We start from the raw sequence: 27743 nt of genomic DNA, 5'->3' as shown, positions 1-27743 counted from the left end.
GATTCAATGGGAAATTGAAACTAATGAGAAATTTACACACACTGCCAGAGTTGTCACACACAAAAGGTACAATGCTTTCCTTCTTTATTAGCAATGAACTCATGAGCAAGACAGGCTTCTTTATATATCTTAGATTTGACTGATGTGTTTTCTTAAATAGCATCACCTGTTTTTTCCTGTCTCAAAAATCTTTACATATTGTCGTTTACATATTTGCTTTCTTAAAAATGATCATGCCAACCTAGATCTTGCAACCTGTTTCACTCTATCGTATTAGTGTCTTTATGCATCATTTTTACAATGTCCAGTCTTGTTATGAATGTATCTTTATCTCTCCAAAACACAGATGGGGCATTAGAAACCATGACATTTACCATGTAGCTGCCCCGTCATCACGAAATCTTGATTAACACTCATTGAACCAATCAGACAAGGAAACCGTCCGCTTGACCAATCACAACAAAGAAGAGGCGGGACTTAACGGTGCCAATGAGGCGTTCAGGACTCTGCCGTACATGGTTATCGGATAAAAAAGAACAGCAGAAAGTTTACAGCTCATGAAACTATCAGAATGAATGGGACGGCTTATTCCAACTTTGACAAGCAAGAACATGTCTTAAAATTAGGAGAGACGTTTGAGAAACATCCTAAAAGTGGCTACCATACAGTGCGATGTAAGTGGGATTTTGAATCATTCGGATACGTATGGCTTCAACAGCACCGTTAGCTAAAAGTAGCATATGCTAGTTAGCTTTGTAGCAAAAAATTCCGAAGGCTGCTGTGTGTAGCCAGGTAAGCCGCCTTGGCAGTCCATTCGTATCCGCCTTCCCGTTTAAGTAAGTTGACACGGTTGTATCCTCTTGGTCGTTTTAAGAAGTTAGTTAACTGTCAACTATTACAAACCGTGGATGCTTCAGCTGTCAAAATGTTAGCCACTGTTAGCATTGCGTCAATCGGTAACGTTACACTACCATCATCTGGTGGTAAGGGTAGGCAACTGCGGAAATGAGGGTCCAGCCGTTGTGTTTGTAGTCTACAAATATAATGCTGTCGTTAATATTTTATATTTATGTATGTTAATAACATGTATTAATACTTTTCTTGTACAGATGACTTCAAGCCAGCCTCCATTGATACAACATGTGAAGGGGAACTTGAAGTGGGAAAAGGAGAGCAAGTCACTATCACTTTACCCAATTTAGAGGTCAGTGTTTGATGCTCCAATGCGTTTCTTCACCAGGATTTGTGTGTATGTTTGTGCGTCATTTTTTTTGCCCTTTTTTTTTTTAAAGTAATAAAATTTGAGACTTTATTTTTGGTGTTTGGTCAAAAGTCTCGGGGAGGGGGACAAGTATGCTTATTGGCTCACTGACTGTAATGAAATTTACTCATTTGGTGTTGAATGACAAGGCATTTTTCAATGCTCAATGCTACGGAGGCAATTAAGTCGTTGCCTGAAAGAATCGATGTTCAGTACCCAGACCTAGACTCATGACTGCAGTATTTCTAAGGTCCTGCCTGTGTTGCCTGTTTTTTTTTGTAGGGTTCAAGTGCTCCAGTAACAGTCTTCAAGGGGTCAAAGAGGCCGTACATGAAAGAGTGCATCCTCATTGTGAACCATGACACAGGGGAGTACAGATTGGAAAAACTCAACAGCAATATAGCTGTGAAAAAGACCAGGTGGGTTAAACAATATCATGTCAAAAATCATGTTACGACTCTTCTTTTTTTTCCGTATTTCTTCAACACATTTTACCATCTGTGATTTGTAGATGTGTATGTGTACATGTTTACATCCACTTGTTTTAATGTGCATTTTTGGCATAAAAACAAGTCTAAAATGCCCTGATTAATGATTTACTGTGATCTTGTCACATACTTTTAAATACTTTCTTATAAATGGAGTTGATGGTTCACATTTTATTTTACTGAAATTTGAGAAAATTATTTTTAACTTTTATTTGTACTTCAAACAATGTCATAGAAACATTCTACCTGACTTTGCTTATACTGTGTACATGTCCATTCCCAGGGCTGAGGGCAGCAGTAAGATCCATTCTCGCATGGATCAACCGACCAGTCGCCTGAGCCAGCAACAGCAAGTGAAGAGTAACAACAACAACAACACCAGCAGTAACAAGACCTCAGCCAGCTCCAAGAATTCTCCTCCCAAAGATAAGACATCCCCGGCATCTCCCATGGACGACATCGAGAGAGGTAACATGGTTTCTTCAACTATAGTGGCTTTCGTAAGAAGTTATTTATCATTTTTGTTGAGGGCTTTTAGCACATTTGCATCTGATGTAACGTTGATTGGGTCAGTGATTCTGTTTGACTGCTTGGTTTTATTTAATATGCCCATGTTTAAATGGGGATAATTATCACAGATTTCTTTATCTTTGTGTGTATATGCTTCTGTTTACAGAGTTGATGGCAGAGGCTCAGGTCATGGACCAGCTGAGCAGCGGTGACAGCTCCTCGGATTCCAACAGCTCCTCGTCCTCCAGCAGTGATGACAGCTCCAGCAGCAGTGACTCTGAAGATGAGCGAGCTACTGCGCCACCCACAGCCCCGGCCAACCACAGCATGCCTATCCTCACCACCAGTGCCAACACCAACAGTCGCAACCAGGAGAGTGCTGGAGGACTCATGAACACACTCAGTGAGTAGCCTCTCTGCTATAATGTGGATGTAATGCAGAATTTCTTAGCTGGTCATCATAGCGAGGCTGTGTGAAACTCCCTTGACATCATCTTCAACGCCACACAAACGGTGTGTTCTCTCGCTGGATCCTTTTATCGGCAGTCACAGGATCACCAATGACAATGAACCGTAAATCTAAATAAAACACTTCAAAAGCTATTCTAAATTTAGTACCGTCTTGTGAACATTATCTAAATTATTTAGATAGTGGTAATGAACAAGGCCGTTTTGAGTTTCATACCATTTTTGCTTATTGCACTCATTACTTTTTATGTCTTTTGTATAATTTTAACCTCCCTTTTGCCGTGTATCGTAAACTTGTGTAAAGTGGAGGATGCACCACAAGCACCAGGAACAGTCTGTGAAAGGTTATGACACTGCCTCACTGAATGTAATCACATTTATTTGATTATTTTTGCTAAAGTTACAAAGTGCTTTAGATAGGGTAAGGTAGGGGTAGTGGGTATGAAAAGACGGAGAGAGTGACTCATACACTGTTCAAAGTGTGTGTGTGTGTGTGTGTGGGTGTGTGTGTGTGTGTGTGTGTGTGTGTGTGTGTGTGTGTGTGTGTGTGTGTGTGTGTGTGTGTGTGGTGTGTGTGTGTGTGTGTGTGTGTGTGTGTGTGTGTTGTGTGTGTGTGTGTGTGTGTGTGTGTGTGTGTGTGTGTGTGTGTGTGTGTGTGTGTCTTTAAAACTAATTGTTTATTTCACTATCTACTTGTGTTGCAGAGAATGACCTCCAGTTAAGTGAATCAGGCAGTGAGAGTGACTGAACACGGGGACATCTGTGGACATTCGGAGGATTTTTAGGGAGGAAGCGGGCATAGATATGTCAGTGTGTTGCTTCCTTTAAATGTGGAAACTGTCTTCTCTACATATTCACAATTCAGCTAGCTAAATAGAATTAGTTGCTTCTCCGCCAACAAACAAAATTCATGTCACATTTATTGCTTCATGATCTCTTTTTTTTGTTTGTGTGTGGAAACTGTATTTTCAAGAGATATCTTAGTTCAGAGTGACGTGATGCAGTTGGTGTAAGAGAAGCAGTAAATTATAACAAACTATCCGTAATGTTTTGTCTCACTGGATGCACATCTGTGGTTAAACTGAGGCAGAATGAGTGTTAATGTGGATGTTTCGGCACACCAATCAGTTGTTTTAAACCACCACTGGAGTATCTGCTTTTCAGATTATCAATATTAGGAATTTTGCTGTGCCTTAGGTCAGATGTTGGTTAATAGCTTTAGTTCAGCTGCATTAGTTACTGATTGGAGACATTAATCTGTTTCAACAGATTTTAGGATGAGCCACACTCATATGAATTATAGTTATTTTAAAGTTAGAGCTGTAGAGCCTTTTGCTTTAGATTACTGAAACCCAGCTGCAGGACAACTATATTAATATAGTTAATATAATAATTAATATAAGATTTTCATTTAAAGATGTATCAATTAAAATTAAAATGTTGGCAGTGCTTTAGGAGCAATTGAACAAGCTGAAAACGTAACATGGTGTATTCCCTCTTTAGAAAGTTGTAGCAAACAGTTGGTTATCTACACAACCAGCAGTCACAGATCAACATTGGCATTTATTTGTAGTTGTGTTTTGAACGAAAGGATGGAGGTCAAATATTCACTCTCCTTTTTAGCTCTGTGTTGGGTCTCCACCAACCACATTAGAAAATAATCTGTCTCTTTAGCTGCTAAATGCTCCACCATGTCCACCAGCTAGTTGCTAACTCTGTCTCTGTCTGCTGTTCGACACTGGGTGGGTAGTGGACCGTTTTATCACCGTGTTTTGGCAGATAACAGCCGCCTGCTGTGACTGGAAACTGGGTGGATGAGAGCGGAGGTGTTGGCCAGAAAACCAAAACAATGAGCTGAAAGACACTTAAATGCTCTGTATAGCTTAAAGACAAAGGCGGGGGATAATTAATATTGATGTTGATATAATATTGATATTTTGCAGCTTTAATAATCAAGATGTCTCTAAACCCATTTTGTTTATAGTGATATCTTTAGTATAAAAGTGATTTTCTGGCAAAGTAGTGCACTAGTACTCAGTTGACTCAGTGAGGGTCATGCTTTGTAGCTTTAAACCTGCAATACTTGAATCTAATAATTTATATTTCGAAATATACTCGACCAATGGTGAATGCTTAATATATTTTAATTTTCCAAGCAACCAAGATGCTTTGATACTGCACCTCAATGTGAGTCTTAAAGAACTTCATGTGCCTTTTTGTTATTTGCCTCGGCCAGTTATAACACAGGCCTCGTCTTTATTTTGTTACAAGACCCATATCACTGCTGAGCTGTCTCAGCAAACAGGAAGCTGCTGTTTTTGTCCCAGCATTTCTTTGGCATCCCAGCTGACTCATGTGGTGAGAGTCTGAGATGAAGGTCATGTCTTAAGTCAATAATATGTTTTAGGAGAACGGTGGCCTTGGAGCATCATTTGTAAACTATTTCAGAGTAATTTCTTTGTAGAAAAATAAAGATTTTAAAAGTTTGTGTTTGTGCTTTTGCGTCACTGTTTTCTCTCTTTTACATCATTCTGATTACACAGGACTTTGTTTTTGTTTAAAAGTTGCACTGTGCCCCAATAATATAGAGGCGCCTAGGTCTGTTGTCATGGTGACCCTGAGGTCTCAACATGTCATCTTCCTTCCTTTTTATCTTATTTTTTTTTCCTCAAGAGGGATATGAACATGGCCTTGACCAACTGACACTTTGCTACTTTGAAAGCCATGATGTCTCTCTCTCATTGGTGGGCAAGGCAGAGAAAGGGGAGGTGACCTTGCCCCTAATGACCTCATAATGAGCAAGATTCCAGATTGGCCCATCTGAGCTTTTATTTTCTCAAAATCAGAGCAGAAACCCAGGGCTCTGTTTACACCTTTCACCATTTCTAGCCACTGAGGGACCAAAGGCATGCTGGGGGAATTCATATTAATGTTTAAAAACCTCAAAGTGAAATTGTCATGCCATGGGCCATTTAAGGGAAAGTGGTTGGCACCTTGAGGCTTGAATGCTGCATTTATAAATGTATACAAATTGATATGAAATAAGCCTTTAATGATCCCAGGCACAAATACAACCCAGAGAGAAGGGTATGAACAGAACACACATAGTAAATATATATATGAGATGCTTTATAAATATCAGTTGTGGAATGTAATAAAGTAGTCTACATTTACTCAAGTACTGTAGGCCTACTTTACTTAAGTACACATTTGACATTTGTACAGCTCTACTAAATTTATTTTACTTTTTTACATAAATGCTTATGATATGATAAATTCATTCTACTAAACTATCTCTAGTCTGCTGACTTGGGCTTTATCATGTAATTTCACTGTAATTTTCTTTTTTTCAGTAGTTTGTTGATGAAGAAATGAGAAATAATTGAGGTGAAACAGACAATCATAGGCAACATTATTAGGATGCTGATGCTCATCTGATAGTGTGAGCAATGTGAACGTCAGGACATGTAAAGTAGTGTCTATCCTAGAAACACTACCTGTGAAAACCTGTGTGTTTTCTTTGGTAGGGAGCCTCTTTGATCATCTACCTGAAACTGAAGTTTACACCCTGGAGCATTTTTAGTCTTAAACTGGAGTCATTTGATACCTTTTCACTTGGCACCCTTTTTGTTTTGTTTTTATTACAGTGCATGCATTTCTGTATTTTTTCTGTATTTTTATTATTATTTTAATTTTGTCCTTGTCAATTTACAGTGTGTTGCAATTGCAGATTTAGGTGTATGGAGGAACCTGTGATTGCAGAAGCCTTTATACAACCTTTCTATAGAGTAACAAGGTTCACAAAAGACATTTGAATTGTTCCCACAAGTTGACAGCTCACAACATAAACATATACATTATGTTTACGCTTTCATAATTCTTTTCATAAACGTTTTAACTATTCAGGTCACAACCTGGGCAATAGATATAAGTTGTAAGGTGCAAAAAAGATATGTAGAACCACAGGAAAAAGCACATCTATTTTAGTGAAATTGTCTCCCTGGTCAGACATAAAATAGGAAATGAAAACGGGTCATCATAAGTCATTATAAGAAGACATTTTATTTAGCCTTGCAGATTACTTATGTGAAAATATAAGTCTCAATTTCTGCCTTCACCCTAAAACAATGGAGGGGAACAATCTTTCATTTGTGGTGCTTACTGCAACTTCTTGTAATTGTCTTTCCAGAAATGTCCCGGTGACTCTCGCCAATTCCACAGACTTCACCGTGGACAGTTTTGCATTGGAACGGCTTTCTACTTTCTAGAAATAGTCTCTGTGTGTGTGTGTGTGTGTGTGTGTGTGTGTGTGTGTGTGTGTGTGTGTTTGTGTGTTTGTACACTGTATTACATATATATATATGTACTGTATATATATATATATATATATATATATATTATATATATATATATATATATCACACATATATGATTCCTGCATTGACTTTAATTGCAAGAAAGTTCAATTATGTAAAGAATCAGTTCTCCGGATCAGGATCAGTGAAATGTTCAAATTCTGAACTCGACATTTAGACCAAACCCATGAAGGCAAAGTGTCCCAAAAGTTGATCTATAACATTTACACGCATATCCAAACAATATAAGGTAAAACTAGACAAGGCAGTCCTCACGGAAAAGCACTACTGAAGAAAAATGTTGAATCCTGTAGTTAGTTTTTTGTTTTTTTAAATCTTTTTATACGTGCCTCTCTAGAAGCCCCGAGTTATTCATTGAGTAAACCCCCCCCCCCCCCCCCCCCCCCCCCCCCCCCCCCCCCTTCATTAGAGTGTCATATTTTAGGAATTGTTTCGTTTGTCATTTTACACATAGAAAATAAGACTGTTGTTTGGAATTAAATTTGTTCCAGTATGTTCAAACAAAACTAGTAGTCTATCAAATACAATTACTCACTAAAGCAAAACAATTCTCATCTCAAAAGTAAAACTCTCAAACTAATATTTATGTAGCCTAATTGTAAACTGTTGGACTTTTACTTATTTACTTATACAGTCTTTTTGTTTGCAGTTCCCTCTGGTTCTTTCTTACTGATCCGACTTCTCACTGTCAGCTCTGTGGGCTGACCCTACTATGCCCAATATTTTGTTTGCACTTCTGAAACTCATGGTGTGGGCGGGTCTTTCCAGGGGTGCATCCCCATTGGCTAAAGAGTTTTTTAATGACAGCCAGATACTGTTCAGTGCAGCCACACACCCTAAAAAGTGGCACTACTGGATTTATTCTTGAAGTCTGATCAGTGAGAAAGAATCGGAGAAAACTGTAAATAAAATATTATCAAACAAGTGAAAGACCGATCAGCGTCTACACAAATTAATTTGTCTGGAAGTGATGAGTTTTGATTTTGAGATGACATTTTTTTTGCTTCAGTGAGCATTTGTTGTTTGAACATTTTGGCACAAATTGAATTCCATAGCCGTCGTCGCTGCTGCTGTTTACCTCAGCCACTGCAGAAAAACAGACGGTGTTTACGGTGAAAATGCTCCGAAAATCTCTGCTCGACGTCGGACTGCGAGCGAGCCGTCAGCAGCGCGAAGGCATTCCCAGAGTGACCGCGGGACTGAGTCCAGGGGCTCATGGGGACAACCACCGCCGCGACGTGTCCTCCACCACCGCCACCGTGATGGGGGACAACGCCAAAATAAAAACTATGGACGAATTAGGCGGACCAAGTTTCATGACTACCTTAAACTGGCTTTTTGTAAAAGGATATTTCCAAACGACGCAACAATTACAAGTGAGCAAACGGGAAGTTAATCCCTTTGGTTTGGTGTAGCTATAGTTTTGTTGATTCTGTCATTTGGTGTTTCTCTGACCTTTGTTTTTCTTTCATCTTGGTTTCTGCGTATACTTTAAAGGCAAGCCGATGTAACCTCACTGTATTCAAATGTCTATAAACGACTATATTTTGCTGAGTTGTGTAGGCAGAGCCGCCCGGGACGATTGAAACATTCCAGTTTTCTCCGAGTGCGATGATGAAACTTCCTTAGGTGAAAACACAGAGCGCGTTAACCTCCTTCTATCAGTCAAATATATACCGGTTTTTTCGATAAACGAGTTTTGATGGTCGAAGTCTTTTAGCGGTTACATTTTTTCGATTATTAATGAGTGTTTTTTCACTTAAACGTTTGACTGCAGGCTTATTGAGTAGACCATTTAATGTTCTCCACAATCCCAGACTTTCATATTGCATGTTTACATGAGAAGCAAAACAGGTATAGGCCTATGGCAATTAAATCGGGACGGTCCCGATATGCCATAGGCCTATACATGTTTTGCACAGCTGTTTCAACCGTCCCCGACTGTCACTCTGTGTATTTTAAGTAAATGCACAAATACCTGTACCTAGCCTATAATTCTAAATATTTCCAACAACGTTCAAACCCGGAGAAATCTGTTATTTAATTTTAATGACACAGGATGTTTCATTTAGTCACCTCTTAGTGGCGTCATACAACCTTAGTTAGTTATTTCCCTTCTGGAAAAGAGTAACTAATCCTTCGTTACTCTTTCAAAAACAGTAACTACCCTTTTTTGTGCACCTTATGGTAAAGTGTTACTTTCTGACTTAAAGTGCTGATATTATGCTCATTTTCAGGTTCATAATTGTATTAAGAGGTTGAACCGGAATAGGTTTACATGGGTTCATTTTAATTTGAGGCATCTCACTTCTGCTCAATGTTTGTTGGGAGTTGCACGTGCAGTACATAGGAGAGTATGAAGGCTTGCCATGCTAGCAGCTAGGTAAGCATTATGTTATGGAGCTCGTCTATGGAGAGCCTGTTCACTCCCCATTAAGTCCCATTTGTACCGAATTTGGTTGCAGTTCCACCAGCTCCACTAGGGGTGATCGCAGGCCAGTGTAAAATGAATGGGAGTCTATGGAGCTAGACTGCTAATTTTGTCTCTTTCGCCTGATTGTCGTTGAGAAATCTCAGATTTGATTGTAGTTTTTGCAAGTTCAACATGGATTATAATTTGAAAGTTGAATGAACGAGTACTTATGTCCTTTTGATTTCTTACAGGTTGAGTCGTTGTTGCCCATAACACACTAGCATTCTGCTAACTGAATGCTGATTAGTCAGTGAAGGACTGATTACGACCAGAGATCCTGCTTGATGGCATCTGAAGTAGAACCAGAATGTCAGAATGAATATTTCGTCGTGGTCTTAAAAAACTTTAGCAAACCTCTTTCTACCATGCGTATTGACAGGGAGAGCCTAACCTGTCAGCTGTGTTGTTGATGCCTCAAGAGAACGAAGGAAGTGACTCAGAACTTGGCCGTAAAGCAGTATCTCTGGCTGTACGATGTGTATGATGACATTGACATTTTAAATGGTTGTTTAGAACAAAAAAACGACTTTAAAAATATCCTAAGTGTGTATTTCCTTAGCCTCCATTTTTGAATGCAACATTCAAATTACTAGATAAAAAGTGATATTGTGAGAAAAGTGGATTTTGATGTGTATAGCTCCATAGACCTCCACTCATTCTGCACTCACCTGTGAGCGCCCTCATATGGAACCAGATTGAAACTGCAACCATTTCAGAAGCCAGAAGTATCCCAAGAGTGGAAGTTTTCCCTTTATTAGAAATTCTCTGATTAAAATGTATTACAAAGTGACGCATGTTTGTCATAGAGGTAAAGGCTGGACTACAATAGTAAAAGATGGACTACAATAGAGCTGTTTGGAGCAGTATGTGAACAGCGTTTTCTTTTGGAGATGGTAAGTCCCTTTGGGGTGGACTTTGGGCTTTTTCACTTTGTAAACCTATAACGTGCACGAAAAAGATATATAACACGATAAAGGAAAAGAGAAAAGCCAAAAAGCATAATATGAGCACTTCAAGTGATACATGGCTATTTCAAACATAGTAATAACATATGTCACTGTCATAAACGTTTCTGCTCACAACATATCGCATTGCAGCATGCGGTCAGGGCAGTAGTTGTTCTAGGTCTTGAGCCAAGAGGATAGCTCAGGGCTTGTGCCCTTTTCTATCCATAAAAAACAAAAATGTGATAAAGGGAATGGAGGAGGAGCACTCCAGAGGATTGGATGCAGCATGTGACTGAATTTGTCTTGTCTTGTTCCTTTTTTTTCCCTTTTTCTAATAAATGCTATTAATAAAAAAAAGAATATATAAAACAAATACATGAAAAAAATACAGTTCAGGGTAGTCTATCCCTAACCTTACCTGTAAACTAACATAAGCAACAACTACAACAGCAAAATCTCCTGACCTTTTTTTGCACAGTGTAGAGAAAAAAACAAGCATCTAAACTCCAGGTTAACGTACATGTAACACCCCCCATTATATCACTTGGTCCCTCCTGGAACCTTTAATTTGGTGTTTGGATATACTCCCACTCAAAGAAAGACATTAATAAATGAGCTGGGAAACAATATTCACGAACAGTTTAGAAAATTCAAATTTGACATTTTTATTACATCTTTACTCTTTTTACCTTAACACCATGGAAAGAAGACACAAAAGAAATAAGTAAGACATTGCATTTGAGTATTGCACAAACTAGAAACATTCAACCAAATTTTAGTCAGTTCAGTTTCATTATTTTGGCACATGCAGCCCAAAAACCAAAAAATTATTTGAAGGCCTTTGATCAGTGCCAACTACAGTGTCTTCAAACCATTGTGAATACACATACAAAAGCAAAATCTTAATTACAAAACGTTCTACCTCAGCAGTTTGTGCAAGGATTTTGACCATTTATGCAAACATAGTGCAAAGCTCTAGTGATGAAGATAAGTGAGAAGTGTTTTTTTCCCCCTATGATTTGGGTTAACAGCCCCTGTAAGGTTATAGACGTGTAAATCAACATGTTGCGAATATTAGTTTCACAGCTGAAAGGCTGAATGTTAACTTTCTAATTCCAGTAGGTAACTGATTGTGCAAAGTACATGTTAAGTACTTTAGTACATTGAACATCTAATAATCAAGAAATAACTCACTCTTTGCTCGCAGATTGAGCACAGAAAGATCTATGGTCCTCTGTGGAAGTCAAAGTACGGCCCACTGGTGGTGGTGAACGTGGCCAGTGCTGAGCTGATAGAACAGGTGCTGAGGCAGGAGGGGAGACTCCCGGTCCGGTCAGACATGCCTCACTGGAGGAGCTACAGAGAACTCAGGAACCAGGCCCACGGACCCCTGACAGAGTGAGTGACAGCCTCATAGATCCTCAAGCTTTGCATCCACTTCTGTGTTCCATTACATTTGCTGAGATCTTTCCTAAAACTGGAGCTGCAGCGATAAGTTAACTATTTGATAAGTCGATCATTAATCATTGGCAGATTAATGAATGAAATATATGGTTAGTTGCAGCCCTACTTAAAACAATAATCAATATGCCCATCTTTACATCTAAAGAGTGAATAGTCACTGTAGTCACTGTAACTGTTCCTGCTGTCCATGCTGGCTGTGAACAGATCTCCTCCAACAAAAATCCAAAGTCCTAGATAATTAAACAAAATAAACATTCAATGAAGCTAATATGAGGATTCAGAAGTTAGAGTTATACACATGAGTATTCTCAATTTTTTGGTTGAAATTCCCCTCTGTTTTACTTTCGCTCTGTGACAACTCAGCAAAAAACAATGTCCCAGGAAACACGGGGGGGGGGGGGGGATTCTTAGACATTTGTTAGACTGTTAACTTTGTAGTTTGTTAATTTGGCTATTTTCCTAATTATTTTACACATTCCACTAAATGTATGTCTGGCTAGCCTATTATGCTCTTTAATTATTATACTAAACGTACTCATTGCCTATGTAAATGCAGTCTTTAAAAGAACCCTTTTAGGCTATGAGGTGATGTTGTGATTTTGCAACCGAGGGATTTACAGGGTTAAATCACTGGCTAACACCAAAACATACTGTACAATCTAATTAATAATTTGATTCGAAAGAGTCAAGTGTGTAAAGTTCTAGTTCAATATAATTCTTGGGAAACTACTGTATGTATTACATTGCTGTGTGCTTTGTACTTGATGTGTACTTAATGGTGTCAGGCTTCATTAACAATGCACAGAATGGTTGGGATATCAGCTTTTACTCGTTGTTATTAAATGTTTCCTGTCCAACCTGTTGCAGCAGCACTTGTCATTGGTGGTGAATGTTTTTTACATCAGAAAGCTGCTGACATGTTAACAACTCTGCACCCTGACACTGAAAACAACCTGCATAATACAGGTGTTTTTAAAATGTTTCGTGAATTCCATTCACAAATGAAAGATTAGTTTAGAGTAAAGCGAGAGGAACCAAATGTGCTCTGCTGGTCGCAGCTAAAAACTTGAATAGGTATGTAAACAAGAGTCCAATAAGTCAAATGTAATAATTTCCGCTTTGAAACTGGCATCATTTCAAAGATGAAGACGTTTCCAGTGAAATGATCTGATGCAAGCCTGTCTTTCTCTAGCTCCAAGCCGATCTTAAAGTCTTTTAAAAGTTGCCTTTTAATAATTCTCATTTGTAGAATGGGAGCCAACTGGCAGCGCATCCGCAGCATCCTGAATCCTCGGATGTTGAAGCCCAAACATGTCTCCTCCTATGCTAACACTATCAATGGGGTCGTGACAGATTTCATTGACAGATTGGCCTGGCTGAGGGAAACCAGCGGCCAGGGAGTTATGGTCAATGACCTGACTGGAGAACTCTACAAATTTGCTTTTGAAGGTAAGCAGAGAACAACCAAAGGAAATCAGCTGTGGAAACTCATGTTTTTTATGATACTTGAAAACCTATTGGTTGTAAAAGAGGTTACTAAAAGACTAAATGCATGTCACTTGATAGTTGCTGGTTAAATAGATCTTACATGAATGACAGAAACTGCACTCTGTTATAATTTGACACAACTTGAATGGAAAATGTTTGTATTCTGCAGTACTTTTTAACTTACAGGATGTAATAAGCTAACTATAAAACAACAGGTACAATAAAAGATAATCAAGTTATAGTGAGATAGATAGAAGACTAGGGAGATTACGCAACACAACGTTTAAGAGCCAAGTGCTCTTGACAGAGTATCTTCTCAGAGGGGCAAGAAAACCCATCACATCAACCTGTGGTTTGGGCTGTGCAAAAAGTTCAAACATAGTTTTGTTGTCTGTATAGACCAGAGGAACTACACTCAAGCCAACATAAGACTTTAAAATGAAGCCAACATTTGCTCTTCAAAGACATCACTTAACTTTAGCAACCACCCCACTCCAACCTGTCACCCAGTCTCACCTTGGCAACCTTGGATGCTAGGAAAAAATTAAGCGTTAGATTAAGACAGGAAGAACAGGAGGATAAGCCAAAAAAAGCAACTTGGAAACAGTGAGATCTTTTACTGTTTTGGTGAGATGTCTTTGGTCAGCATGTCCACCTAATCTGTCACACAGCCAAAACCTCTACGCAGCCCCGTCCCTCTAACTGCCTAACCAGAGACTAGCTAAACTCCCCCTAGTCTTCAGGTAGCTTGGGCAGGTATTAACACACTGAAAGTCCTATGGGATGGAAGGGCAACCAGAGAACCCACAAAGCACACCAAGTAGAGCAGAGGGGTCATCACAACTAATTACTGTATGCAGAATGGCTTCTTTGACGTTATATACTAGAATTAAAGTACTTGTTAAGTAATGATTACAACAACACATTGACCTCTTTACTGAGTGGAGCAGATTATTAGTCAGCTATATGTAGGGCAACCTACATACCTACAGTGTGTGTGTGTGTGTGTGTGTGCGCGCTGCAGTTATTCAGGGTGTTGACTTGACTTGACACAGTTGTTGAGTCTTTTGGCCTTGACAGCTGATTAGATAATGTGTTTATGATCAGTATCAGTGGTTTTAATTCCCAGTTCAGTGAGAAAGAACTTGATTGGTCTGCACAGAACTCTCACCTCAACCCCATTGAACACCTTTGGCATGAATTGGAACAGTAACTGTGAGCCAGACCTTATCATCTAGCATCAGTGTTGGGCCTTATTATTGATCTTGTGGCTGAGCAAATCTCTGCAGCCAGGCTCCAAAATCTAGTGAAAATCCTGAATCAAGAAGAGTGGAGGCCCATGCAGCATATTAATGCCCATGGTTTTGGAATAACATCTTCAACAATCACATATGGGTGGGATATATAGGTGTCCACATAGTGTATTTAGTATATGTGTTCCGGAGAGGAGGAAAATAACCAGTGCATTTTACATTAAAATCACCTGTTTTGTCCCACAGAAGCCAAGCAATCTCTGTATAAAAACTGTATCTTTACATGCAGGGATCTGTTCAGTGTTATTTGAGACCCGTATGGGCTGCATGAACAAGGTGGTACCCGAGGAAACCCAGAAGTTCATCTTCTCTGTGGGGGAAATGTTTCGGCTCTCCCCTATGATCGTCCTCTTCCCCAAGGCCGTCTGGCCCTACATGCCTTTCTGGAAAAAGTTTGTGGCAGTCTGGGATAATCTCTTCAGAGTCGGTGAGCAGTATTCATTTCCACCAGAAAGTCAAAGTGTAGCTTGGAGTTAATAATTAATAATGAGTAATTCTGTTACAGAAACAGGGTTGCTATTTAACCCTCCTGTGATGTTGCGGGTCAAACCGAACTGAACTGAACTGAATTGGACTGGACTGATCTGGACTGTTTGGTAGAAAGGTGGCATTAGCGTTATGGGCCCCTTGGCAGCCCCTTTTCTGCTACTCCCCAATTACTGACTGTTAACACTAAGGGCCCTATCTTTCACCCGGCGCAGCGCAGTGCAAAGCCCGACCCAAGTGTCTTTGCTATTACGACCGCCCAGCGCCCACATCATTTAAATAGCGAATGCACCTGCGCCCATCTTTACGCCCATGGGCGTGCTGGTCTTATAGGGAGGTGTGTTCAGGTGAATTCTTGGCATATTGCAATCTTTAGGCAGTGGGAAGTGATCGCCCCATTCACTAACAAAAACCTGGTTTAAACTCGAAAATGCATCTTTCATTTCATCAATATTTTAACTTGCACAGCCTACGCACACTATGCCTGTTACACACACAAAGAAGTGCACACACATACAAAAGATGCAAATCCACCGTAATAGCAATGCTCCAAGGTACAAACACGCCTGGCTTTTAAAGGGAATAGGAGATGACACTGATTGGTTTATTGCAAAAACACACCTATGAATTAATGACGACACTAAGTACAACCCTTTAGCTCGTTAAAATTGGACCCAAAAGGTTACTATAGCTCCCGCTTCATGGCCATTGCATTAACAAATCCTTTCTAGGGCACTAGGCTCTGGTAACTCCCACAAAGTCACAAATCCACTACACAATTCCTGCTGTCCTTATTCCTTAGTCCCCCATATTCCTTCAGTTGAAAGTGTGTTTCTTTTGCCATCTAGTGGGCAAAAATGTCAAGCCTGTCTCCTCCTAGTGTTGGTTCTCCCATGTGAAATAAAAAAAAAGATGAATTTGTCTTGTAGCTGAAGAGCTTGTGAAGCAAAAAATGGAGGACATCCAGGAGAAGGTGAATCTGGACCAGAACGTGGAGGGTGCGTACCTCACACACCTGCTGCTCGGTGATCAGATGACGGTCACTGAGATCCTGGGCAGCATCACCGAACTCCTGCTGGCAGGAGTTGACACAGTGAGTAGATGCAGTGTGTGCACTCTGTGGAAGGGAGGGATTTACTGTACAGTAGTTAACTTTTCCTACATTTAGTTGTCTCATCCGCGTAAAGCAGAGCAATGCATGCATAATGCCTCATTGTAACAGAAAATTGAACACTTTTATGTAACCTAGGCATGATTAATACATTACATTAAAAGACAGAAGATAACTGTGCGTTCCTCTCTGTTGCAGACCTCCAACACTATCTCATGGTCTCTGTATCAAATGGCTAAGGAGCCAGAGATCCAGGAACAGTTATACCAGGAAGTGATAAGGGTTTGCCCTGGGGACAGGGTGCCAAACAATGATGACATTGCTCAGATGCCGTTCCTGAAGGCCATCATCAGAGAGACTCTACGGTTAGAGACCTTCTTTCATTTTTATTTGTATATTACATTAATAGGACACTTGATTGCAGGACATGGAGGTTCTGCAGTGACCACTTTGTTTGTTCTGACAAAGAAGAGATAACATCACCAAACTGTGGACATCTATCTTATTACTAGACAAATACAAATATTGTACTCTATCCATTGATTAAAAACAATGTTTGATGCCATGTATAATAGGGAAAATATAAAGTTTCATCTTTCCCTGAAAGGAATAGTTCACCATTTTTGGTAAATTTCCTAATTTGCTTTCTTGCTGAGAGTAAGATGAGAAGACACTTATCAATGGTTTCTCTTCAAATGTTAGTCGAGTAAATTACACTCCTGTTGTTGCAAGAAGTTACTTTTCCCGAACAAACAGATAAAACTTTGACTCCTCACTGTGTTCTGTGGTCACCAGTCTGTATCCAGTGGTACCAGGAAATGCCCGTGTCAGTGTCGAAAACGAGATTGTGGTCGGAGATCATCTCTTCCCCAAAAACGTGAGGAACGTGTCCGACACAACATAATCCCTGAAATGTTCTGACATTTAAGACTTTAAACTTTGGAACCTCACTTTATCTAAAGTTAATAATCACAAAGCTTTAAGCGTAACAGCTACCGGTATGAATGTATAAATGTCCTGTGCACATGTGACTTTCCTAAGGAAATCCCCAATATTGCATTGTGACAGGAATGTCCTCTCTCACAGACACTGTTCCACCTGTGCCACTATGCTGTGTCCTATGATGAGAACATTTTCCCCGACCCCCACGCCTTCCTGCCACAGCGCTGGCTTCGAGGAGTGGAGGAGAAGTCCAAGCACCACCCGTTCGGGTCAGTGCCGTTTGGTTTTGGGATCCGGGCGTGTCTGGGCAGACGGGTGGCTGAGCTGGAGATGTATCTCCTCCTATCCAGGGTAAGGATATGTCATTGCTGTTGCTGCCATGGCCGCTGATCTGCTTTCTCTGTCAAAGCTGTTATCATTCATTTTTGGTGCTTTTCTGTAGATTAAGAAATGGAAGTCTGTGTGAATCTTGTTCATTCCTTTTGCAAACACTTTTTGCGAGCACAATGTTTTAAACTACACTACATGGTCAATAGTACATGCAGACTATAACATTACACCCACATGTGACGCTGAACACGTCATTTCAAAACAGTGGGCATTAATCTGTTCCCAGAACATCCTCCACTCTTCTGGGAAGACTTTTTACAAAATGTTGGAACCTGGCTGCATGGATCTCCTCCCATACAGTCACAAGAGCTTTAGGGTGATAAGGCCTGGCCTTCAGTTCATCCTAAAGGTGTTGGATAGCTTTAAGGTCAGGGGTCTGTGCAAGCAAAGTTCTTTCACAACAAACAGGAGAAAAAAAAATTATTTATGGGCCTGGCTTTGTGCTTGGGAGAATTGTTATGTTGAAATAGGAGCGGGACTATAAAATATCATTGAATGCTGTTGCATTACCGCTTCCCTAGTAAATGACAGTGTGCAGTTTGTTCTGCCAGGAAACTAAATCAATGGTAATTTAAACAAGAATGTAATTATTATTAAGTTATTCTATTATTATTTTAATGTAATAAGTTTGGCTTTATGCATGTTTTACTTAATTTTAATCAGAAAACTTTTGGATGAAATATTATACTTCCAAGGACAGAACCCTCCGTCAGTAGTGTGGTGAAGGAAAGCTCTGTATGATTGAAGCACCAGTACGTCTGCAGATTATTGTATCAGTATGTAGCAGTTTATTATTATTATTATTTTTTTTACATGTTTGTGTCAGTGGGTTTTGACTACCGCTGCACCCAAACCAACATTTCAGCCGTATGACCTTTAACTTAGAGCCAGTTAAACACTTACTCTACCTCTGCTTTCACTCCCAGGAAACCGGTTATTTTTTGCTACATTCAGAGAGCTGTATTGATCTGAAGTAGCTATCTAACCAGAGCACAGAGGAATGGCTGTTCTTCTTTTGTTAGTATTGGCATGGAATGGATACATAACACATGCCATCTGACCATAACGCTAAAGCCTGTTACAATTCAGTCCGCTGCAGTTAGTGCAATGTGGACGGTGTCTGCACTCTTGTGCCTCACGTACAGTGAATGCAATTCCTGCCAAAAACAGCATTTCATGTATTTCTACTTAAACAATGTCTCTTTTTTTTATTTTGAAGTTGATAAAACAATACGAGATAAGGCCGGATCCTGCTGGAACCACAGTCAAACCGATCACCAGAACCCTGCTTTGCCCTTCTAAACCAATCAACCTGCAGTTTCTGGACAGAAGAGTCGAGCAGGAGCAGCCGAGAACAGCAGCAGGAGTTTCTCTGTGAGCTGTTTTAGTATTCACACTGTGTTGCCTGCCGGTCACCAAGCACTTGTTTTTTAGAGCGTTCACATGGTGAGGACTGGCTGGAATACACCAAAACTGTGGCATAAATATGTAAGCTGAATAAAAAAGTTCCATAGTAAATAGTGTAATGCTGTATGCATAGTCTTTGATTGTTGTTTTATGGAAATATGAACACTTTAAGATTTATTTAGTTTTAATTCCACAAATGGCATGTGTTTTTTCAGTTGTTAGGCATAGCTGTCAGCACAGCTTTACTGTCTGGAGTTCACATGTTCTCCTGTGTGTGTGTGTGTGTGTGTGTGTGTGTGTGTTCCTTTTAGTTTCCCCAACAGGAACGTAGTTATGGGAACAGGCCACTTCTAAACAGTTCTACCAACTACTCTCCCCCAAAACCGATTTTACCATTTGCATGGGGGCCATAGGAACTGGTCTGAGGGGTAGGGGAGTGACGCAAGCACAGCAACGGTCTTTATAGCGTCATCACTTGACTTTAGCGCCACATGCAACAACAAACCAGCATGGAGGAGGCCATCGGAATGTTCCTGTTGTGCCTTGCCGGATCCTCATAACGGAGTTTGAACGGCGGCGTTTAAAGACCAGGCTGGAGCACTTAACAGAGAAACACCAGAAGACAAAGGCTCTAGTGTAATATGATCCTCAGCATCAGTCCACTTTTCAGAGTACAGCAATCCGTCCATTCTAGTCGTAATTCACATAGTCAAGTCATTATTCAGGTAGTCAGTGTTTTGCTAAAGGAGACGGCATGGCTTCTACAGATTGCGCGCAGTGGGGGTGCGTGATTTGTAAGTTGGACCAATCAACGTAGACCTAGTTTGAAAGGGAAAAGACCCTACGCTGAAGTAGGAGCTGAAAGAGTTATAGGAACTGCGGTCAGAGAAACTTAATAATCCCTAAATTGGTCCAGTCCGAACACAAGAAAAAAAGGGTTCTATGAACGCTATGTTCTATGAACTGCAAAAATCCCTCCGGTCAGAAAGCGGCTATACATGTAACTCCTACAGGACAAGTCTTGTGTTCTTTTATATAATTTTTCTTCATGTCACAAATCCCATGAAAAGACCAAAACCAACAATGTGTTTTTAAACGTTCCAACTTCCCCACTCTGTCTGTGGCAGCCAGCCCTAAGTTCCAAAGGTTCCCACTGAAAACGTTAACCTTTAAAAACCTGTCCATACAATATAGTTAAAATGGGTTATGGGTTATATGTTGCAGATATAGACCTAAGGTACACTTGTTATAATTTACAGCATCAGGACAGTTTATGGTACCCTGGAAATCCAGAGTTCTTGTGAGAGCACAATTGGAATTCACTCAGCGAGTTACTCTAGCATCGAGTACTGCTGCTCATTAACTATACCTTTGTAGTCAAGCTGCACCAATCACATTGGTGTATCTGATATAGGCGGGCCAGAGGCGAGCTAAACACATGACAACAGTACAATCTACTAGTTAGCTCCGCTGGTAGCTGAGCATATGGGACTCTGGATACTGCACACCGTGTGTTGTTGTGATTGGTCGTAGTGTTATCCAATTGCGTGCAGTGAGATTTTCAAATGCACGCTTGGTGCCGCCCCTCGAGATGGGCGACTATCATTAATTGATGCCAGACCCTTAATCTTTCAAATTTGGGATTGGATTTCTAGGCTAAATTTATATGGGATTGAGTCAAATTAAACTACAGTGAATGTATTTATGGCAAAGAAGGAACACGTCACCCAGTGCAACAGTGTGACCCGCTGATGTGTTTTTAATAGTTTTCACACAACAATGGAGCTCTATGGCACAGGGGAATAAGATTGATGAGAATTTGGAAACACAGACAATACTTGTTAGTAAGATCACTTTATTGTTGCTGTTATTCTGTTCAGGGGATTTGTTTAAAACAAGAAAATTATGGAATATAGCTGGCCCTATCCTTTTTTAAAAGCACTCAGAGCTGTAGTTAGTCCATCAGCACTTGGCGGCCTGCTCCTAAAAGTTGGTAATTCTAGAAGGTATAGATTTTTGTAAAAATGTTTGCATCACCAATTGCAGTGCTTTTTCCTTTTTCACTCATTCAAAACTACTAATTTTACTGTACATATAACAAAAAAATCTCCAAATCGTTAGTGTTGAGGAAACTAACATAAAAAATAAAAGTATTGGTCAGTGAGTGGGAATTATCACTTGCAAACACAGGTTTTTTGTTCGGAGAGATTTAGTAAGTGTTTGTTGTACATAGAGAAATGTATTTTAAGGTTTTAAGAGTGTTTAGAATTGTGATTCAATTTATGATTCAAATTCCCAGTTTGTTATGTGTGCAGTATAATATTTCATATGTCTTAGTGGGTTGAAAAGACACACAATATCAATTTCTAAGCCAGCACATACTCTGTAAAGAGGTTACAATCATTTTGTGAGGAAAAAAAGGGTGAATCACGCACAAATTGCAACAGAAAATCGGTCAAATGTTTATTACTCATAAAAGTCTCCTCTATAACTTATAAAAGTCCTAAGAGATCCAAGTGCTTGAAAGCATTGAAAAATATGGAAATCAAAGATGCCACAATTGCCCATTGTAGCCCATTTTAAGGGGAGACACTAATATTGTCTTACGGGACTTCGGGCTTTTTCATTTTGTAAACCTATAACATGCACACATATATAACACAACAAAGGAAAGGCAAAAAGCATAAGGTAGATAGATAGATAGATAGATAGATAGATAGATAGAGCCCAAGAAAATGGGAAATTATAGTGTTACAGCAGCAAAATATCAGTCCCACAGCATAGAATATACATATAAATGAGATACTAGGATACAACATACATACCATATACATGAAATAATAATAGGATAAAATACAAGAACAAATATTTGAAATAAATACAAGTTGGGAATACTTTAATGTAAACACTTTCCATGGTGATATCTGTTGGTAAAATATTTTCCCTGTTCACCTGTAGTGTCGTCCTTTAGCACGGGCTGCAACGGGAAATTGTGGCATCACAGTTTTCAGTGTTTTTCAGTACTGTCCACTACTTGAATCACTCAGGACGTTTTATGTTATAGAGGAGACTTTTATGAGACTAGATTAGTTGAAAGAGTCTTTGTTGCAATTTGTGTGGGGGTGTGTTGCATAATGCCTGTACTATAAGTACTCCTCATCACCATGTCAACCTACTCTTCCTCCTGATTTTGTCTAATAAAGGTAGACAAGTAAAAATGTGTATTGTTGTTACTTGCTTATTTACATTGTGTGAAACTGACACTGTGTCCCAAATCCAAATGACTTATTCAAGCAAAATAAAGTAAAGTCAAATCAGTGGGCATGCAGGCTATAAAACATATGTTTGGCGTGTCCTTGGTTGACTATAGTGTCCGAGAATTTAAAGCACAAAGTAAATTAATTTGGTCCACATAAAAATTTAAATCAGTGGTAGAGATGAGACAGATAATAGAAAGTTAAGTAAAAAAAAATACAGTATAATAAAATAAGATCTAGATCGTTGGAACGATTTGGTTTCTCTATGAAGTTTAATTGTCAGCGGCATTAGAAAGTTTGATCTATGGCAGCACACATTTCCTGTTAGCTGTTAGTATGGCATAGTAGGCCTATATTCATATAATAATTATTAATATATGTAGTCATATGGTATTATCTCGTCATTAACCTACCAATGAACTAGTTACCAAACTTGCAGAAACTTAACTTCTTATTTTAACATAGGCTATAACTCCATCTTGTGATAAGAAGTTGTGTTATTACAAGAAACGAACGAGAAAGGCTCTATCATTGCCACAGGTACTGTAGCCTGGAGCATTCATATAACATGACTGTTAACACATAGGCTCCAACATCATAGCATATGGGCATGAGCTATAGACTGTAGGCCTAAAAAACATGTTGGTCGCCAAAACAGTGGATCAATATATTTAACGGCTGACTTCCACGCACTTTAACTTAGAACAGGACACCCATAGACATAATAAAGAGTCTATAGTCTCTTTATATGTCTATGAGGACACCACCCTGACGTCCACATGTGGGAGGGTGTGTCCTGTTGCGGCATGGTTGTCAAAAATGGTTTGCGAGTGACCTCTTGCGATCGCAATACAAATGCGCAGAAGCAAAAACAGTTGAAGAAATGAACTCCTGGACTCTCACTGACCTCTCGTGCATTTTCTTTGCCAGCTCCTCCTCCTTACAGCCGACCGATTCACACAAAGCCAGATCCCCTTAGTGGCTCAAATGCGCATCAGCACCGTTGGCACCATGTTCCTCCCTCTGTAGGCTGTATATAAGACCTGCCTATCATGAACACATATTGTTTTTGTGTGTGCTTGATTTACATTATATTAAGTATTTTTTGTTTTGGTTAATGCCAAGCAAGGTTTACATTTTCTGGAACAAGTGTTTTGTTTTATTTGTTATTTATAGTTTAATTACACTGCAAACTGGCATTTAGTTGTAATCAAACTTTTTAGTGGTCACTACTTAATCTTTCGTGTTTTTGTTAAAAAACAGTAGTTGTTTGTAATGTAAGTATGCAATGCACATATTAAGCAGAGATAACTATAGATGTTACTGTATGGGAGGGGCGGGGTCACTTGAACTGTTCTGTGCTGAAGCAAAGCAAAGGCTCATGGGAAAATAAATATGCATATATATATATATATATATATATATATATATATATATATATATATATATATATGAGCTTTTGTGGGTTCTGAACGGTTTCTGTCTTAGTTAAAGTGTGTTTTGATAATGTTCTGTTAATGTTTTGGGTATGCTATCTTGGTTTTAGTTTTTTGGTTGATTTAGTGTTCATGTTTATCAGACGGTGTCTGGGCGGTGAGAAAGTGAGAAAGTATCATAGTAAACAGATTGGAAGTAATATAATATATATTATATATATATTAAGTAATATTGAGAGAAATATTCCACACAGTACAATACTTTGGAAAATTGCGCTGTTTCTGCGTATGTTTTATTCTCAGTTTTTTTGGAATACATGTACTGTATTTATTACATTATTCTTAAAGTCAAAGTGTCATGGAAGAAAATAAACAACATTAAAATGAGTAAATTAATTATGTAGTTTATTTTTATTTTTTATGTTTCTTTGCATGTTTAAAGCTATAGTGCATAGTTTCTGTCGCCCCAAGCCTGATCGCGTTCCACCCCACCCCTCCTCCACGCTTTTGCTAGTAGCCAAGGAGGACACAGATGATTATAAAAACATGACGACTCTTCAGAAGAGGTAATTATCTTTGCTTGATTTTCTGCATGCAAAAGTTGCTGGTTGACATAATTTTCTGAAAATAGCCATGCTGATAAATACAGAGAGACTTTTGTGGAGCTGATGGTCTTAATTAGCTTTGTCATTTGGCAGTGGCTTCAATGGAACAGACGTTCATTAAAATCAAAAAGTTACGCACTAAATGTTTAACTTAACATGCTTATTTTAGACAACACAAAAAAATAATTTATGTTTCGTAACGATTTTTAGTACTGACTACTACTGTAAACTAGTCTACTGCCTCAACTTCCAGCTCTGTGTTAATACAACTTGACCTGATAAGTTTCACCTTAACAGGTGTAAAAACTTAGACGGTTTAAGGCAACTGGTTTCCACGCAAATTTCTAGGAAGGTCATCTCATTCGGGATAACGGTGTAGTAGCCACTGTTTTATTGATAGTTTCCGATTCTGTGTCTAACCTGGTCTGATTAGCCAGTATACAGTATATGTCCCCTTTGTTTTGTCAGTTATATGTTCTGTTTTCTGTTTTTAAACTCACCTGTGCATTACTGCCTGGTCCCTCTCAATCAGCATGACTGTAAATGTGTCGGATTCCCTGGACAGATAGTTGCCCTAAAAATGAGCAGACAAGGATTTTGCTTAGTGGCATAAAGTACTGATGACTTACAACAGCTTTGACACATGTAACCACTTCCAGTAGTTGCTCTAAAAGTGGTAGGCCCCTAAATGTCATGCCAGATCATCCCACTAAGAGATTACTAAATCACAAAATGTCACAAGATCATGACTGTTTGGAATTTTGTCATCTGTTACATATCCCATTTTACTTATTTTTACAGATCCTTACATCTCCTTAAAGGTTGTAAACAAAAAGTCCTTTTTCCAAGCAACTTTATTTATGAGCCATAACATGAGAGTTTTAGTACCATTTGCACAAGTTCTCACATTTCTGTCTACAATCAAGGTCATTAAAGTGCTCTTTTGCATCTCTAATTTGAACAATCAGACAATCAGTAAGTCACACTTGTTTTTACCTGAGTTTACCATCAGTGGACTTTGCAAAAAAAGGGTTCCTTTCTCCCTTTTCACTACTGAAAACGTTACATTCACAGTGTTTTCTGTCCGTTTCAGTATTTAAAATGTTCCAATATATCTGAGATCAGGTTATATAAATAACACATTCTTGTTTAATTTGTTTGCTTTATTGCTATTCTTTAATAGGATTGAGAGGTGTTCCTCCTGACGTCTTCCAGTGGATTCTGAGACTTTTCCTGCTGCTGCAGTGTTGTCTTCAGACCATCGCTTGACCGCAGTATTACACCTGTCCAGCAACAACTTCCTCCTGAGGATTTCTCATACAGTAAGGAGAGTCTGGTGGGTCCAGGTACACCTCATCAAACAGGCGCTTCAGGACAGCATCTGGTCACTCAGATTATCTGTAAAACATGCCAGATTCCGTGTTAGATTATATTATCTGTCGTTCTTGTATCTTGATTCAATCAGGGTCAGTCGACCATGTTTAACGGCAGAAACGTTTAGTCTTAAATGAAGGAGAATCATGTGTTAAACAGGGTGTGTGGTGTAACTAATGTCAACATGATTACATTATGTTGAGGAAATGTTAAAATTGTTATGGTTTAATTGACAACATCATCTTAAAAATGTATGGCATCAGATACACTGTGAAATTATGCAGGAATAAATTCATTACCAACTGATTTTAATTCTGATATCTTGAAGTGTGAGAGACTCCTTTGAAATCGGCCTAACTTATGAACATTTTTTTAGCCTGCTTATCGACAACTAGCATGACATGGTTGGTATCAATGGATTCATTTTAATGTCTAGGAAGTAATGACAAAAACATTTGCAGACTTCTAATTCCATACAAAAACCATGCAAACCCCATTAACCTCGCTAGATAATGTGTTCCCAACATAATGCAGTTTGTGCTAAGGCCCACCAGCAAATGTACTATTTTTTGTGTGGCCTTTTTGGCCACACTTGTTTTTGACTCGACAGCTTAGACAGGGAAGGGGAGAGCGAGGGGGCATGACATGCAGCAAAGTGCTTGTGTGGGACCAAGCAGTTAAGCAAGAGGAGTCACAAGGGAAGTTCAAAAGTAACAGTTTTTATTTCCCAAAACTTGTTACAACTACCCCCTGGACACAACAAGCAGTGGTAGTGTCCAATTAGGCCACCTCCTCTCTAAAACTGCTCCTGCTCTAGGCGCCACCCCTTTAAGCTAGTAGATATACTGGTTCCTTCACTGGTGTGGAATCCAACACTGGTAAACACAAAAACAAATAGTTATGCAAACAGAATGACAATCCAAAAGTAAGCAATGGTGCATGCTCCCAAACAAATAATTCTGTATGGTCAACTAAAAATATAATGTGAAACAAACCAAGTGTGCTGTGAGTTATTTGTAACTAAATAAGTGTTTGCAACAAATGTTTAATGTGTGTGAAAGTATATCAACTAATCCTAAAGAAAATACAGCATCAACTAAGGAAAAATATAATTGCATGAGGTTGAACTGGTTGTGTGGACATCAAAGTGCCACTGGTCAGAATTGAACCTGCGCCTGCTGCATCAAGGACTGGTACTCTGTACATGGGCACTCTACCAGTTGAGCTACCCAGACGCCCTGGCAAATATACTTTAATTGGAAGTTTAGACATTTTAATGTTAAGCTACATATTTTATGAAAATGTCTTATCGAGTTTCTATTAACTTTCTCTTGTTTGCTTGGTTTGGGTCCTAAACTAAACAGCATGTGTGGCAAAATTGCAGGTGTTTTTAACATAACTTATAGGTCTACAACCCACACGCGTTATAGGCCTATAGGTTATGTTAAATTCCTTCATAAATGGGGACAATGCTGTCTGCTGGTGTCACTTTCACATTGCGCTAAAAGTAACGGATTATGGGTAATCCACAGAACTCCTGATGGGTGGGCGACCTCCCCCTTTAAGGTTTGATTAACCTCCCTTTTCTGAAACAGAAAACCCAGATTTGAACAAACTAATTTTTCATTAAAAGCTGCATTCTGAAATGGACCCCTGGAAGCTGCCCAGCTAACAGTCTGATCTGTCAAGTCAAGGGCCTTCCTCAAGGGCACCTCAGTGGTGGTAATGTGGGGGGGTGGGGGAAAGGATCTTTCATGTCCTTATACAGTTTTTATCCTGTCAGCCATTATTGAACCAAGGACCACCCCGTCACAAGCTCCCTTCTCTAACCTTCAGGCCAACACTAAATGCACTAAATTCCCCTCCAAATTAATTTGATTCAATAGTTAACTGTTGTTACAGAATGGCCCATTTCAGAATAATGTGATACTGGATTATAATTATTGG

The 27743-nt window shown here is 39.2% G+C and overlaps 3 protein-coding genes across 3 annotated transcripts in view; all 3 read left to right on the top strand.

The window, feature by feature from the left end:
• Positions 1 to 452: 452 nt before the first annotated feature.
• eaf2 (ELL associated factor 2) lies at positions 453 to 3766 on the top strand. The gene is made up of 6 exons (XM_032528839.1): positions 453 to 674; positions 1110 to 1204; positions 1544 to 1680; positions 2033 to 2217; positions 2426 to 2662; positions 3432 to 3766. Exons 1-6 carry the CDS (start codon positions 572 to 574, stop codon positions 3473 to 3475), a joined length of 801 nt encoding a protein of 266 aa, XP_032384730.1. The 5' UTR covers positions 453 to 571; the 3' UTR covers positions 3476 to 3766.
• Positions 3767 to 7948: 4182 nt separating this feature from the next.
• On the top strand, positions 7949 to 19132 carry cyp27a3 (cytochrome P450 family 27 subfamily A member 3). The gene is made up of 9 exons (XM_032528834.1): positions 7949 to 8479; positions 11731 to 11921; positions 13237 to 13436; positions 15018 to 15215; positions 16204 to 16367; positions 16584 to 16750; positions 17181 to 17262; positions 17472 to 17678; positions 18937 to 19132. Exons 1-9 carry the CDS (start codon positions 8222 to 8224, stop codon positions 19093 to 19095), a joined length of 1626 nt encoding a protein of 541 aa, XP_032384725.1. The 5' UTR covers positions 7949 to 8221; the 3' UTR covers positions 19096 to 19132.
• Positions 19133 to 22168: 3036 nt separating this feature from the next.
• slc15a2 (solute carrier family 15 member 2) overlaps positions 22169 to 27743 on the top strand; it is a 28420-nt gene continuing 22845 nt past the window's right edge. Inside the window, exon 1 of the mRNA XM_032528833.1 lies at positions 22169 to 22174. The gene's annotated coding sequence lies outside the window, so the exon portion shown is untranslated. The remainder of the gene's footprint in view (positions 22175 to 27743) is intronic.

The sequence above is a fragment of the Etheostoma spectabile genome, chromosome 11 (genome assembly GCF_008692095.1).
Source record: "Etheostoma spectabile isolate EspeVRDwgs_2016 chromosome 11, UIUC_Espe_1.0, whole genome shotgun sequence".
NCBI lineage: Eukaryota > Metazoa > Chordata > Actinopteri > Perciformes > Percidae > Etheostoma > Etheostoma spectabile.
Note: the sequence above shows the minus strand (reverse complement) of the source record. Positions and strands in the feature narration are given on the sequence as shown.